The 14,642-nt window shown below is 41.2% G+C and overlaps 1 protein-coding gene across 2 annotated transcripts in view; it reads right to left on the bottom strand.

Moving 5' to 3' along the window:
- MTMR12 (myotubularin related protein 12) overlaps nucleotides 1-14,410 on the bottom strand; it is a 99,229-nt gene extending 84,819 nt beyond the window's left edge. Inside the window, exon 1 of one of the 2 annotated variants that reach the window (XM_043973579.1) lies at nucleotides 14,163-14,410. In XM_043973579.1, the coding sequence (XP_043829514.1) occupies nucleotides 14,163-14,240 (78 nt within the window). In that variant the 5' untranslated portion in view covers nucleotides 14,241-14,410. The remainder of the gene's footprint in view (nucleotides 1-14,162) is intronic. The other variant, XM_043973573.1, reaches the window with a different exon arrangement.
- Nucleotides 14,411-14,642: the final 232 nt, after the last annotated feature.

Raw genomic sequence — 14,642 nt, 5'->3', positions numbered from 1 at the left:
ATCTTTTATTCAACTGCAATGAAACCCTCATTCATACTTGTATTAGCAAGAAAAGAACACAAATTCAAATTTGAACATGTTGCATGTGAGGTGAGAGTCATATAAGGTATAATACCGTATACCTCTACTTTGGTCTAAACCCTCCACTAGCAGTAGAAGGACATCTAAAGAAGAGGCCTTCAGATAAGCAAAAACACAATACTGGGTCTCATCCAGAGCTTAGTAGGCTAAAACTGGTAAAAACTGACCAGAAAATTTACAGAAGCTCTTAAGGAAATTATATTTCAGGAAAGTGTAAGGAGGGTGATTCCACTGCTGGTACATTCTATCCCCTCTTCTGAATGTCTTTCCACTTTAAATACTTAGCCTTTATGTAAATAACTCTATACAATTGTAATTGCCTATGTTTATGTATTTGTCACTTGGGCTCAGTAACAGAAGCCCAAACAACTGCATTTCTCTAGTTTCCCTTCACACAATAGGGATTCAAATGTTAACTAGCAACGAAGGGCCAGGTAAGCCAAAGAAAAAATTTCTCCAAGGACAATGGTAATGTAAAGAGAAAGTCATTGAGGAGGCTATAATTTCAGCACAGGCAAGAAAAGGCTGGGGGTGGGTACAGGGGAGCAAATCCTACTTTTGGAACACAGAACTGCCAAACAATGTTGTCTCAACCCAGGATCCTCTGTGAGATAAAGACATAAGTGCTTCCGGTTGCCAAGTGACTGATCCACAGTTAACTGGGCCCTAGATTTTCTTCTTTAAGTACTGCTGTCCATAACACTGTGTACTGGTCCAAAGGGAGAAGTGGTTTTCATAACAGTTTGGAACATACAGGAAGAACATATTAGTAATTAAGATTAAAGGGAAGGGGGGAAGATGGTGTGCCAAAAGAGACAGAGAAATAAATTATTTATCATGAGTCCAGCAACAATTCACAAATTTCACTTGAGAGGTTAAAGGAGAGAAACAATTCCTCTATTTGAAGATAAGATTAAGTACATATGTTCTTCACCTAGTAAGAAACTGAGACACATCAAGACCTAAAACTGGTTGCCTTCAGGGTAAGCAAAGGGATTTTAGGGTGTTTAAAAGAAAATTCCTTATAAGTCCTAGAAGCAAGGATGAGAAAAAGGGTTGGCAAGCAATTTCATTTTTGCCAGAGTTCACTCTTTAGATGAGTGGGTGTTGTGGTCAGGGTTGACCTTAATTAAAACTGAAATCGACAAGATTTGCTGCCTTCTTTCCATATCCAGGGCCTCCTTATTCCACTGAGAAGAATGAATGAATATTTGGCATGCTGCCTCTGAAATGTTACAGACCCCTCTTCTGTAAGATGAATGTTGCATTTAATTGAAGCAATATAAATAAAATTTCAGAATAAGCACTATTAAAGAAATTAAGAGGGAAGGCTTTTACAAATAAAATTATATGAAAAACACGTTCTCCAAGAATTTATTTTATTTTTTAAAACTTTCCTCAAATATCAATGAATCACTGAACTGATGTAATCAGGCAACTGGATGTAAAAGTTGGTCTCCATAAAAAAGATCATTTAAAAAGGGGTGTGGTGAAGAGGAAAAAGCCCACAGAATGAAATGTTACCAAAATGCCAGAGGTCAGCCATTAATTAAAAAAAAAATTCGTTCATTAGTTTGGAATTCTAAATATGTTCAACATATTTCCATGTGTATGACAGAATAGAGAAAAGAGGAAAAGGAAATGAAAGTGACAAAAACATGGCATCCCTTTTTATTTATAACTCACCTAGGAAAAAAAATCTCAATATAAGATTATATAATTAAAAACCAAATAGCTATGATCAAGTTGAAGATATATGAATAACTACCTGGATTCTGAAGGTTTGTTTCAAACTTCCTACAGTTTCTCCTCTTAAAGCAGAGCTTGAAGTAATAAATGTTTGCTGAACTATGTTCTCCAACTTCTATATAGATAACAAAAGTTTCCTAATATTCCTCTTCCCTCTTTCCATTCAAATGGTCACATGACTGGGGACTGACTGTTAAGAACCACAGCAATTTCCTCCCTTACATCTCCAAGATCTCTCTTTTTTTCTTGGTATTATTTTATTTTATTTTCCAATTATATGTAAAGACTGTTTTCAACATTCATTTTTGTAAGATTTTGAGTTCCAAATTTTTCTCCCTTCCTCCTTTCCCTCCCCTCTCCCAAAGACAGCAAAGCAATCTGATATAGATTTATACACACACACACACACACACAAAATCATGTTATACATATTTCCATATTAGTCATGCTGTAAAAGAAGAATCAGAACAAAAGGGAAAAATCACAACAAATAAAGTGAAAATAGTATACTTTGAGCCAAAATCCCTTCAAAGGCAATCTTGTCCCCCCCCCAATGCTATTTCACAGAATAGATGTACCCCAATAGTTAGAAAATGGGGTTCAGTTTGGTTTTTTTCTTAATGTTTGTTTGAATCTGTAAAAAACAAAAATAAATCCTTTGTGCATCCTGTTAAATTTTTTCTTGGTTCTCTAATTGTTCATACACAGCTAGCTCAGTTGGTTGGAACTAATGAGGCCAAGGTTTCAAGGTTCATTCTGTGTACCAGCTGGTTACCTTCACTACAGTCACAGGCTGTAACCCTAACAACTAGTTAATCACAAAAAATGTACTTCAATGGTTACAAGGGGACTGCACGAGAACCTGGCAATAGCTTGGGGGCAAATTCGCCTTCCCTATTGGAAAAAAATAACTTTCAAATTATGCTCCACTCATCAGGCTTGTGGAGGCTCTCTCTCAGCTGTAGTCTGGGTCATTTGGAAAAATTTTGTAGAAACTAAGATGGAGATGGCTGACCCCTTTCTCTAATTTAATTGAAACACTGATTAAGTATCTATAACAAGTAAGGGACTATGATAAGGAAGGTATAAAGATGAAGTAAAACAATGTCTTCCCTCAAGGAGCTTACAATACGAACAGAGGAATTCACAAGGAATCCTAAAAAAGCAAAGTACTTTGGTCTTCCCAAACCACTCATACACTTGGGGTTCCACTTTTATCATGGGTATTGGTGCACATATTACACCCCTTACTAAAAAATACTCTCTATGAGGGTTGGTGCCATCTCTAATTGGAGGAGGTTTTGCAGAAGTTCGTTGAATTATATCAGCGTCATGTGAATTCAGTTTTCAGTATTTCCTAGTTTCATCAAGGACAAATCAGGCCAAACTAGATTTATTTCTTTTTCTGACAGAAGTTACTACACTGGTTGGAGAAAAGGTCCTAACCTGCCCTTGCAGAAGATTACTTAGCTAGAAATTCCCTATGCCATTGAAATCACAGGCCCAATCCCAATCTCTGAGCTACTAGATTTGTAGATTAGGAAAATCATGTAAACATAATACAGTGTGTCCCAAAAGTCTTAATGAGTTTTTAAGCTTTAATAATTTCAGCAGTATAAACGCTACAAACTTACAAAAAAGTTTCAAAGGTTTAATTATTTAAAATTTTAAAATATTGATATTTCCTATTAAAATTCAATGTAACATCCATCTTGTCAATGTTCGAACTTTGTAAAAACTTTCACCATCTGCTGCTTGATGACTGGAAGAATCGCATTTGTAATCCTAGCCTTAATATCATCCAAAGAACACAGATGCATACACAGCAGTTTTGACATGATTCCACAAGAAAAACTCTAACGGATACAGATGAGGTGACTGAGATGGCCAAGATCTACTCCACTGATCCACTTGTTTGAGAGAGTGTTATTCATAAACTCTTTGTTCAAATTAAGATGAACAATTTATTATTCAAGAAATAAATTTAAGTGTAAATAAAATAAACATAAAATAAATTTAAATAATCCAACCTTCAAATTATTTGGGGGGTAAATTTGTAGAATTTATACTTCTGATGTTATAAAAGTTTTGAACTGTATTAAGACTTCTGGGACACGAAGTATACCTGTATTTCTACAAACCATTTGAGGAAGTTTCTCACGAAAGCCTTACAGATAAGATAGAAAGTGGCAGTCTAGGAGACGGGTGGCTTCAGAACTGGTGGGACAACTGGGCCCAAAGAGTAGTCATTAATGAGTCAAATGGTATTTTAGAAAGAGAGATCTAATTGATGTGCCCCAATTGGTGAGACCTGAGCTATTCAACCTTCTTCTTTTTTGAAATCAATGCCACAGAAAAAGACAAAGACCTTACTTTGTATCAGATTTGTAGAGTACACAGAGCTGAAAGGGGGAGGGCTAATGCACTGGACAACAGGGCCAGGATCCAAAAAGACACTGACAGGCTGGTGAGAATTATGGGTTGAATGAATATAAATAATATGGGGAAACTTAGGAGGTATATAAATGTAAAGATCTATGCCTAGGGTTCAAAACAATCTACAAGCTAATACAGGATGGAGGAGGTATAGCAAGGCTAATGTTTTTATAAAAAGGACCTGGGAGTTTAGTAGACAACAAACTCAATAAATCAAGAAAGCTAATACATCTTTTGGGCTGTGTCTTGAGAAGCACAGCATCCAGAACCAGGGTGATGGTCCCACTCTACTATGATTGGGTCAAACCACATCTGGTGAGAGCGTTTAGTGCTAGGTGACATATTTCAAGAAGGATACTGATAAGCTGGAGAGTGTCCAGAAATTAATGACCAAGATGGTGAAAGGGCTAGAGACCAAGGCATACAGGGGTTAGCTGGAGGAACCAGGCATTCCTGGCTTGTAGAAGATATAGGGTGTGGGCAGGGAGAGAGACATCCATGATAAGCTGTCTTTGGGTATCCGAAGGGATGTCAAAAGGATTAGCTTTGTTCTATTTTGCCACAGAAATCAAAGCTAGAAACACAAGATAGAAGTAATAGGTGGGTATATTTTAGCTCAATGTAAAGAAAAATTTCCTAACAATTCAACCTGTCCAAAAGCATAATGGACTACCTCATAAAGTAATGGGTTGCCCCCTCACTATATGTTGTCAAGCAGAGCCCACATAACAATGTGTCCAGCATATGGTAGAAGGGAGTCCTCCTCAGTTTGGGGTTAGACTAGATAATTTATAAAAGAAAAAGCAATTTAACCCCAGTAATATTATTATTTTTATTTAAGGCCCTAAAAACTCAGCTTCCATGATTATAGGATCATGGTTTTAGAGAGAAGAGAAGGAAATAAGCATGATATTATATAAGGCTTACTATGCCAAGCACTGTCCTAAGCACCTATGAATATTACCTCACTGGAGATCTAGAAAAGGCCCCTAAAGGTTTTCAAGTCCAAAGCAATACAACGGGCTCAAATGCTTATATATTAAGTTTACAGAATTTCATTATTTATATAACTGTTTGTCATTATATGAGCTTATTGATATAGGAAGTATGACAGCATAAACTCTCCCCAAAATGCTAAAAGCTGGCGATGGGCAGTCAGTATTAAAAAACCTAGATTTCTGGGATAATTCCCTCATCTCCAAAATACCATCTGAGTATGTAAATCTTCCAAATGCATAATCCGTTTCAGTATGCAAAAGAAAGTGCAGAATTGCAAGATAAGTTGCAGATCTGTCATGCCAAAAATTCTGATGCTGGCTGCAATTTTACCAGAGGGAATGCACAGGAGCTAAATAAGGAGAAAGAGAGCAGAAGAAAAGCCTCAGACTCAGTTCACTTCTGCAACAGCTCTCTAGTTTATTCAGACTTTAGGAAGTATTTACAAAGGCTATTCAGCCTTATGACATCTTCCACTGCTGTCTACACAGGAAAAACTTATGTAGCACTGTACTTAACCCAGAGAGATGCTCCAGGAACCACATGCAGAAGCATGAAAAAGCAGAAGCTCTAGGGAGATCATCAAGCAAAAGCCGCAAATAAGAAAGTGATCCTTTGGATAGAGACTTTCATCTTGAACTTAAATGGAAATCATTACTGATAACTATTGATACTCTTAAAGTATTAAAAAAAAAGACGTTAGATTAGTACAAAAACAATATTGTATTGGGAGAAAAATGAAGATAACTACTTTGGGGTTATATTACTTTAACTCCTGCCCCCTTCTTAATAGTACTTTATTTTTTAAAAATTACATGTAAATATAGTTTCCACATTCATTTTTGAATTGAGTTCCAATTTTTTCTCCTCCCCCAAGACAGCAGGCAATATAAGTTATACAATACAATCATGTTAAACATATTTCCATATTAGTCATATTGTGAAAGAAGCATCAGAACAAAAGGAAAAAGCCATGAGAAAGAAAAAACAAAAAAAGGAAAAATAGTATGCTTAGATCTGCATTCAGACTCCATGGTTCTTTTCTTGGATGTGGAAAACATCATGAGTCTTTTGAAATTGTCTTGGATCACTTTTACTTTTTAAATGTACATATACTATTCCAATCATGGACTCACCCTCAGTGTAATCCTCACCTCCTCATTCCCATTCACCCCCTATATCCTATCTGTTGCAAAATTTTGTTTCTACCTTAATAACACTTCTTGTATAGTTCCCCTTCTCTCCACAACCCCAGATGTTACTCTAGTATGGACGATCATTACCTCTTGCCTGACCCACTACAACAGCCTCAATGTTCTCTGGCTTCTTTCCATCTTTCACTTAGCTGCCAAGGTGATTTTCCCTAAAACTCTGGTCTGACCATGTCGCTCAACTTTGAGACAAGCTGTTACCTTCAGAATCAAATCTAAAGTCCTCTTCTTGGATTTAAAGCCCCCTTATCAGACAATCCATCTTCCACCCTCATACCTCTGCACCAATTGGCCCTAATGCCTAGAATACTCAACCCCATTCCTTTGGCCTTTTTTTTAAGCTTCTCTGGCTTTCAAGATCAGGTCAAATCCCAACATCTGCAGGCCTTTCCTGGCGCTCCTCTCTCCTAATGTCTTCCCCCTGAGATTACATTGTACCTAATCTTTACATAGTTTGTATATACAGCGTTTTTTGCATATGAATGTGATGGAATATTATTGTGCTTGAAGAAGTGACAGATATGAGGAATTCAGAGAAACTGAGGATGACTTGTATGAGCTGCAGCAGAGTGAAACCAGGAAAGCAACAAGATGACTACAAAACCCAAAGAAAAACAACAGCAAAAGGCTTCAAAACTGCAATCAAGAGAAGCACCGACTGCCACTACAGAAAACTGATGGCAAAGCACACCACTCAGAGAGGTGGTGAACAAGGGGACATAGACAGTGTTCACCGTGGCCATTTAGTCTGGTAAGCCATGCTTGTAAACAGGTTTCTGTTTCTACCACTTGACTTAAAACTTGTCTCTAGGGGGCAGCTAGATGGCGCAATGGATAAAGCACCAGCCCTGGATTCCGGAGGACCTGAGTTCAAATCCAACCTCGGATATTTGACACTTACTAGCTGTGTGACCCTGGGCAAGTCACTTAACCCTCATTGCCTCGCCAAAAAAAAAAAAATTTTTTCTCTAAGGATACTGATAGTTTTTTCATTGTTATATTCAGTGACCTTTTCTCAATACTCACCTTTCTGAACTCTGTCATAACCAACAATGCTGTCCACTCCCTCCTGCATGCTCTCCTGTATCTTAGTTTGTATGACATTGCTTTGCCAGGCTTCTTTTCATACTTGTTGGGTCAATACTCAAATACCTTTGCTGGGGCATCAGCCATGTTTCCCTTCCCATGAATGAGTTGTACCCCATGATAGCCCTAGGGTCCTGGGTCCTCCCTTTTTTCTTTCTTGATGATCCTGTCAGTTCCCATGAATTTACCAGTCTCTATGTTGGTGACTCCCCAAAATAGATATCTAGTCCTTATCTCTCTCATGAGTTCCTGTCCAGCTTTTCCAAATGTCTGCTGCACATCTCCAGCAGATGTCCCACAGGCATCTCAAACACAACATTTCCAAAACAGATCTCATTATCTTCCCCTCTAAATCCACCCTTCCTCTTCCTCTTCTAACTTCCCTATTTTTGTGGAGAACATCAACATTCTCCCAGTCACTCTGGTTTGCAAACTAGGAGTCATTCTTTACTCTTTCACTACACCCCATTATCTTATCAATTCCTAACTGTTGTCAAGTTCACCTTATCAGAATCTCTTGAAATTACCCCCTTCTCTCTATTCAACTCACATCCAGGTTCTCACAATATTTTACCTGCGCTACTATAAAAGCCTCCCAAATGGCTTCTTTGCCTTTAGTCTCTCCCCTCTATAAACCACTCTCCACGCAGCTGCCAAATTGATATTCCTGAAGCACAAATGAACATGCTTCTCCCTGGTTCAGAAAGCTTCAGGAGCTCACTATTGCCTCCAGGAAAAATATTAAACTTTCTCTAGCACTTAAATCTCATGATAATTTGGCTCCATACTATCTTCCCATGCTGATTCTATATTATTCTTTCTCATGTACTCTGTGCTCCAGCCAAACTGGCCAACTCACCAACAAGCCAGCCTAAGGGAGAGATGGACGACATGTGTCAGACAACTCAAACCACCAATACCACCAACTAACACTTCTCAGACTCTGATTTCAATATTCCAGAATCCTGAACCCAAGAGCCATGAGATTAGCAATGCCTCTCAAATGACTGAACCTGCTTCTGACTCTCGAGTCTTCAAGGAGGGGAGCAGTCACTGTAGAGAAGTCACACCGATCACCTCCTCCACTACCAATTGCTTACAAATTATGTAAGTCAAAGAGTGGCAGAGCACCCCCCTAACCACTAGTCTTGCTTCCAGCTTGGCCCCTTCAGCCATCATCCTAGGAATCAGCCCCTGTGGAAATGAGACAAGGCAACTCCTTCTGTAGGTGCTACCACAGCACCTCTTCAGCAACCATAGCTACTGAAGAGGGGGAAAAGAAAGTTCCCATGACCGAAGACCCTGGCATGGTCAGGAGGCTCAACCTCAGTAATATCTATAATTTTATCAGTAGATATGTTCTATATATGACATTATATATTTAGTGTACATATACACACACATAGATGTATGTATATGTGTGTACACATATAGACACAAATAAAAAATTTTATCAGTATAAATTATACATTATCATCTGCTCTATTATTGCCCCTAAGAACAATGGGACCTACCCCTCTGACTTATATCTGCCCTCTCTTACATGTGAATTATTTCCCATTAGAATGGGAGCTCTTTTGTGTGTGTGAGGCAATTGGGGTTAAGTGACTTGCCCAGCTAGTAAGTGTTAAGTGTCTGAGGTCAGATTTGAACTCAGGTCCTCCTGACTCCAGGGCCAGTACTCTATCCACTGTGCCACCTAGCTGCCCTAGAATGGGAGCTTCTTGATAGCAAGGAATGTCTTGTTTTTCTCTTTGGATCCTGCAACTTAGAACAGTGCCTGCACATTGTAAGTGACTAGTAAATAGATTTCATTTATTCATACTTGCTGTCCCTCACATACATCCCATCTCCTGGTTCCATGCCTTGGTTCCCTATGCCTGGCATACTTTACCTTCTAGAGACTGTTAGTGAGAGGGAGCTGTTGGTTTTCAACAAAATATCAAAAAAATAGTTCCCATGGCATCCTATTGGTTCATAGGTATTTTAAGCCTCTATTTTCACCAATTAATGCGCATTAAGGATGTGCACAGATATGGCATGGTGTCATCCTATGATTAGATAAAAGTTTTGGTCCCAGGGGCAGGACTACAAACTGAAAGGAATCTCTTTGCAGGATTAGTACATTCACAATATTACACAGAGTAAGAGCTGAAAGAGAAAACTTTTACTCAGATAAAGGAATTTGTAAAGCCAAGGTCACATAAGTAGTACCTGGCAGATAATGGCCTTGTGATTACAAACCAGGATATCACTGGGCAGTGACGATGATGTTTTAAAAAGATGGACAATAAAGCATTAAAAAGGGGCAGCTAGGTGGTGAAGTGGATAACTCACCGGCCTTGGATTCAGAAGGACCTGAGTTCAAATCCAGCCTCAGACACTTACCACTTACTAGCTGTGTGGCCCTGGGCAAGTCACTTAACCCCAATTGCCTCACCCAAAAATAAATAAAATAAAATAAAGCATTAAAAAAACCCCAGAGAACAGGCCATTTTAATATTATTGTTCTACTCTACTAGCCTTTTTTCTGCTCCATGCCCTCAACATCGAGGGCAGGTGTATATTCTTGTTAAGCAGCATTATAAACTCCTTAGAGGAAAGATTCTGTCTTATCTATCCCCCAGGAACCTAGCACATGATCTCTCCCTCTCCCTCCCTCCCTCCCTCCCTTCCTCCCTCCTTCTCCCTTCCCCCCTCCTCCCTCTCTCTCATTCAATTGAAGGCATGGCTTTACCCCTTTGGCTACACACTCATCCAACTACCTTAGCATCCAACTAAGATAAGCATTAACATCCTAGCTCCCAAATACTCCCTTCAGGGGCAGCTAGGTGGCGCAGTGGATAGAGCACCGGCCCTGGAGTCAGGAGTACCTGAGTTCAAATCCTGCCTCAGACACTTAACACTTACTAGTGTGTGACCCTGGGCAAGTCACTTAACCCCAATTGTCTCACCAAAAAAAAAATACTCCCATCAATGTTCCTTTCCTCAGTTATGATGTTCTGTGCTATGGTACAGAAAAAAAGTTTAAAGAAGGGAATATAAAGCCTACTCTCATAACTCATATTCTAAGCTCTTGGGTTTTTTTCAGGCGGCCACCCAGGCACCAATTCTTCCAACACATAAACCATCTGTTTCCCACTTTTCTGAACAACTGATTTTCTACTGAGGGGGAATTTGCTACTAAAAATGACTGAAGGCTCTAAATCACAGTTCGGGATTTAAAAACTTTTATATCCATTAATATGGGACAAGAAGACCTCTTGGGCTACTGACTCTAAGCCTTTTAAACAGCCAGTCATTTAAGTATGGCCAAATCTTGTTAAAAGGACAAAAACCAAATTCCATCCCACCTGACTAGGTCCAATGCCAATAGTGTCAGGGCAAAAGAAAAACAAACTCAATATGAAAAGCATCTTCTTCAAGCATTCTGGTCAGTTCAGTGAGTCTACTTTTATTAACATATGGTTCTTAAAAACCAAATGCACAACTTCAGAAACAGTGTGGTGGTAGAGAAAGTCACTGGACATGAAGAAAGGAGAAAACCGGGTTTAAATTCAGCTTTGACACTTAGTATATTTATGATCAAATCACTTAGGTTGTCTTAAGCTACTAATTTCCCTTATCTGAAAATGGGGGCAACATCTACAGCACCTCCCTCATTCTGTTGTTGCTAGGCTCAAAAAAGAATCCTGTAAAATATTTTAACCTTAACTTTAAACATCCAATATGACAGCAGTACCACCAATTTCCAGCTCTATGATCTTTTTAGGCAAGTCACAACCTCACTGGACTTTAGTTTCTTTATCTGCAAAATTAGAGTGTATTGGACTATTTCCAAGATACCTTTCAGTATGATATTCTGTGAAAAGGCTAAGTGTAGTTACTGAAAAGCACCTTCTGAGGTCTCAAATTATTTCTGCACTAATAGCAAGTATCTTTAAATCGAAAGATGCCAATGTTGTTCTGGCACCTCTGAGCTACTAGAACCTTCTCATCCCCCAGTTTCCCAACTGATAAAAAGTAATGCATATTTGAAGGGATAATGATAGAAAAAAGCACAAGGCCACTAATGTAAGAGCTTTCAGAAAAATACTTTGAAGCAGTTCTTATATTACTAAGCAATTTAAGGTCCTTGGCAGACAAACTATTGCCATCCTCAGAGCCACACAAGCTTTATCTGAATCTCATCTGAATTTCTGATAGCGTGACCAATAAAAAGGACTTAAAAATGGAAGAGAGGCCACAATTTTGACTGAATTATCACCACTGACATTTCTTTAGTTTAAAAGGTACTGGGGGCGGGGGGGGGGGGGAGTTTGCTAGGTAGTTTACTACTATCATCTAAATTATTTTGGTCCAGGAAAAACAAGTCATCTGAAACAAATTGGGAGTGGGGGAAAGTTATTAGCTCTGGTGTATTCTTGTGCTTAACTACTCCCCTTTCCTAAACTTCTCCCAAGGGAAAAAAAAATTAGCCTGTGGGCAGAGTTAATACAAACCCAATTAATGAAAAGGAGTGCACATATACCTGGACGGTTCAGGGATTCCTGGTCTCTGCTACATTTCTCAGTGGACTTTACAATCGAACTTTTGACTTTTCTTGAGTAGCAAATTAAAAGACCAACAACTGCTCTTTGAAGAGCACTTAACCAAAAATAGAAGCGGAGAAAAACCAAAACTATTTTACTTATATATCAGAGTGTCTTTGTTCAAAGTTTGAGAGGATGCTGACCCATTCTAAGTGTTTACGGAGGAAGTGGTTGTTTTTAATTTCAAAAAATAAGATCTAAAAATAAGACTTTTTTTTTAGCTATTCTACACGCCACCTAACAACATAAAGTATTCAATGTACCTTAAGAAAACTATACATATTAAATTTCTGGTCTTGCTTGGGGCTAGAAGTGAGGCCCCTGGCAAGACCATACCTATCCAATCATACAATGCCACTCTAACATTCAAGCTGCTTTCATGTGACTCCAGATCACTCAAATAGAATTCATGTGTGTAGTGCTACTTCAGCTACATGGGAGGAATAACAGAATGGGTCGTGAATAACAAAGAGAGAATCGAGGACAGGAAACTTCACAAATCTAAAGCAAGACTGCAACTACTAGAATTTGTCTTTGAGGTTCAATATAGTAAGGATGCATGGTTACAATAGTGAAAGAGTCCCCCATTTACAGACCCCAAACCATCCACATCTTTGCATGCAAGAGATGCAGTGGTCAAAAACAAAAAAACTCGTATGAAACCTAATTTAGCTAGAAGCTGGTCCTTAGACAATAGACCATTCAACCAAGGGAGGAACATGAATTAAGTATCTGATGTGTGCAAGGTACTTTTTGCTGGGCTGTGGAGATACAAAGATGCTCTCTTAGAGCCAACTGTTTGTTCACCAAGGGCTGAGGGGTGGGAGGCAGGCATAATAATTTCAAGCATTTATATAGCACACTAAGATTTGCAAGGTCCTCTATCTCCTTTGATCCTCAAAACAACCCTAAGAGGAAGTACTATTATTATCCCTATTTCAAAGACAAGGGAGCCTAGAGACGCTAAGTGACTTGCCTAAGGTCACAGGGCTGGGAATTATCTGAGGCAGGATGTGAAGTAGGGTCTTTCCTATTCGTAGGTGAGTAGGGCAAGTACACTGATAGTCCATCTCCTGGGCAGTGCCTGATTCAAAACCTATTCACCTTGGCAAAACCTATCAGAGTGTGAGCTCCACGGGATTGGCCTTCAAGAACCTAGGGTCACTTCCAAAGTCTCTCTGGTTCGTTTCCTGTATAATGAAACCCTGGATTATGCCTATGCTCTCTAGAAATGGGACTTTTTATAAAACTTGTGCTTTGAGAGGGGCAAACAAGAAAAGAAATGAATGGATGTTTTAGGAGATAAATGATTGGGGAAGGGTGTGAACTGTGAGGCAACAAGCATTTATTAAGCCCTTACAGCGTAGCAGGGAATATAAAGAAGGCAAAAACAGGATAGAGAAAGGCACACAGCAAGGGATGGCCAAGGGGACCAGGCGAAGCTAGGCCATAGCAAGAGGCTCGTTCTACAGACAGGGCAGGCGGCGGGGAGTTAATCCTCCACAACACACTTGAAACTGAAAACACCGGAGCTTGAAGTGAAGTGTGCCAGGTCTAAGAAACTCTGGAGGCAACGTAGAAACGCCCCAAAGTGCGGGCAGACTCCGTGCCCTAACAGGGGCAGAAAGCACGGGCCACCCGTGTCCTCCTCCTCCTCAGGAGCCAGGCACTCAGTGAACGAGCAGAAAGGTCCTAGGCCACAGTCACCGCTCCCGGCCGCAGGGCCGCCCTCTCCCGCCGGGGGCTCGGGTCGAGCCCGAGCTCCTCCAGCCCGACACCTGCGGCCCCGCACCGACGCCCCCTCCTCACCCCGGGAGCCCGCCCGCATTCCGGCTCCGAGGCGCCGCGCCCCGGGACGCCTCGGCTGGCAGGGAGCGTCTCCAGGCTCCCGCACCCCCGCCCTCCCCAAACGCGAGCGAAGGGGAGAAGGTGGCGGAGGGACCGCTCCGCTCCCGGCGCCCCCCGCCCCACCCCGCGCAGGGGCGCCCTCTGCCCGGGCCCGGCCGCTCACCTCGGGGCGCACGTAGGATACGAAGGAGGGCTTGGGGGCTTTGGAGCCGCCGCCGCCGCCCACTCCTTTCCCCAGCATCTCACCGCCCTCGGGAGCTGGGCCCCGCGAGGGAAGCAGCAGCAGCAACAGCAGCGGCGGCTCGTCCCCGGAGCTCCGGCTTCTCCAGCAGCGACGGCCACCAGCACCAAGCAGCGGCGCTGGCGGCGGCTCCGCCCATCCCCAGGGCCCCGGCGCCTGTATCCGGCTCCCGCGGCTGACTCCGTTCACCCCGCCCACCGAGCTGTGGGCTCGCCCACCACCCGGCTACGCCCACTCCCTCCCCCGCTTTAGGAACCCGTCCCAAGCGCAGAGACCAAAGACCACGCCCCATCCCTGAGAGCCACGCCCCTTTTGGAGAGATCCAGCTTTCCAGATAGGGTCTGTCTTGCCTCCTTCCGACAGTCCCTCCCTCAGAACCATCTCTGGTTGGTTAGAAACCTC

The sequence above is a fragment of the Dromiciops gliroides genome, chromosome 1 (assembly GCF_019393635.1).
Source record: "Dromiciops gliroides isolate mDroGli1 chromosome 1, mDroGli1.pri, whole genome shotgun sequence".
Lineage (NCBI taxonomy): Eukaryota > Metazoa > Chordata > Mammalia > Microbiotheria > Microbiotheriidae > Dromiciops > Dromiciops gliroides.
Note: the sequence above shows the minus strand (reverse complement) of the source record. Positions and strands in the feature narration are given on the sequence as shown.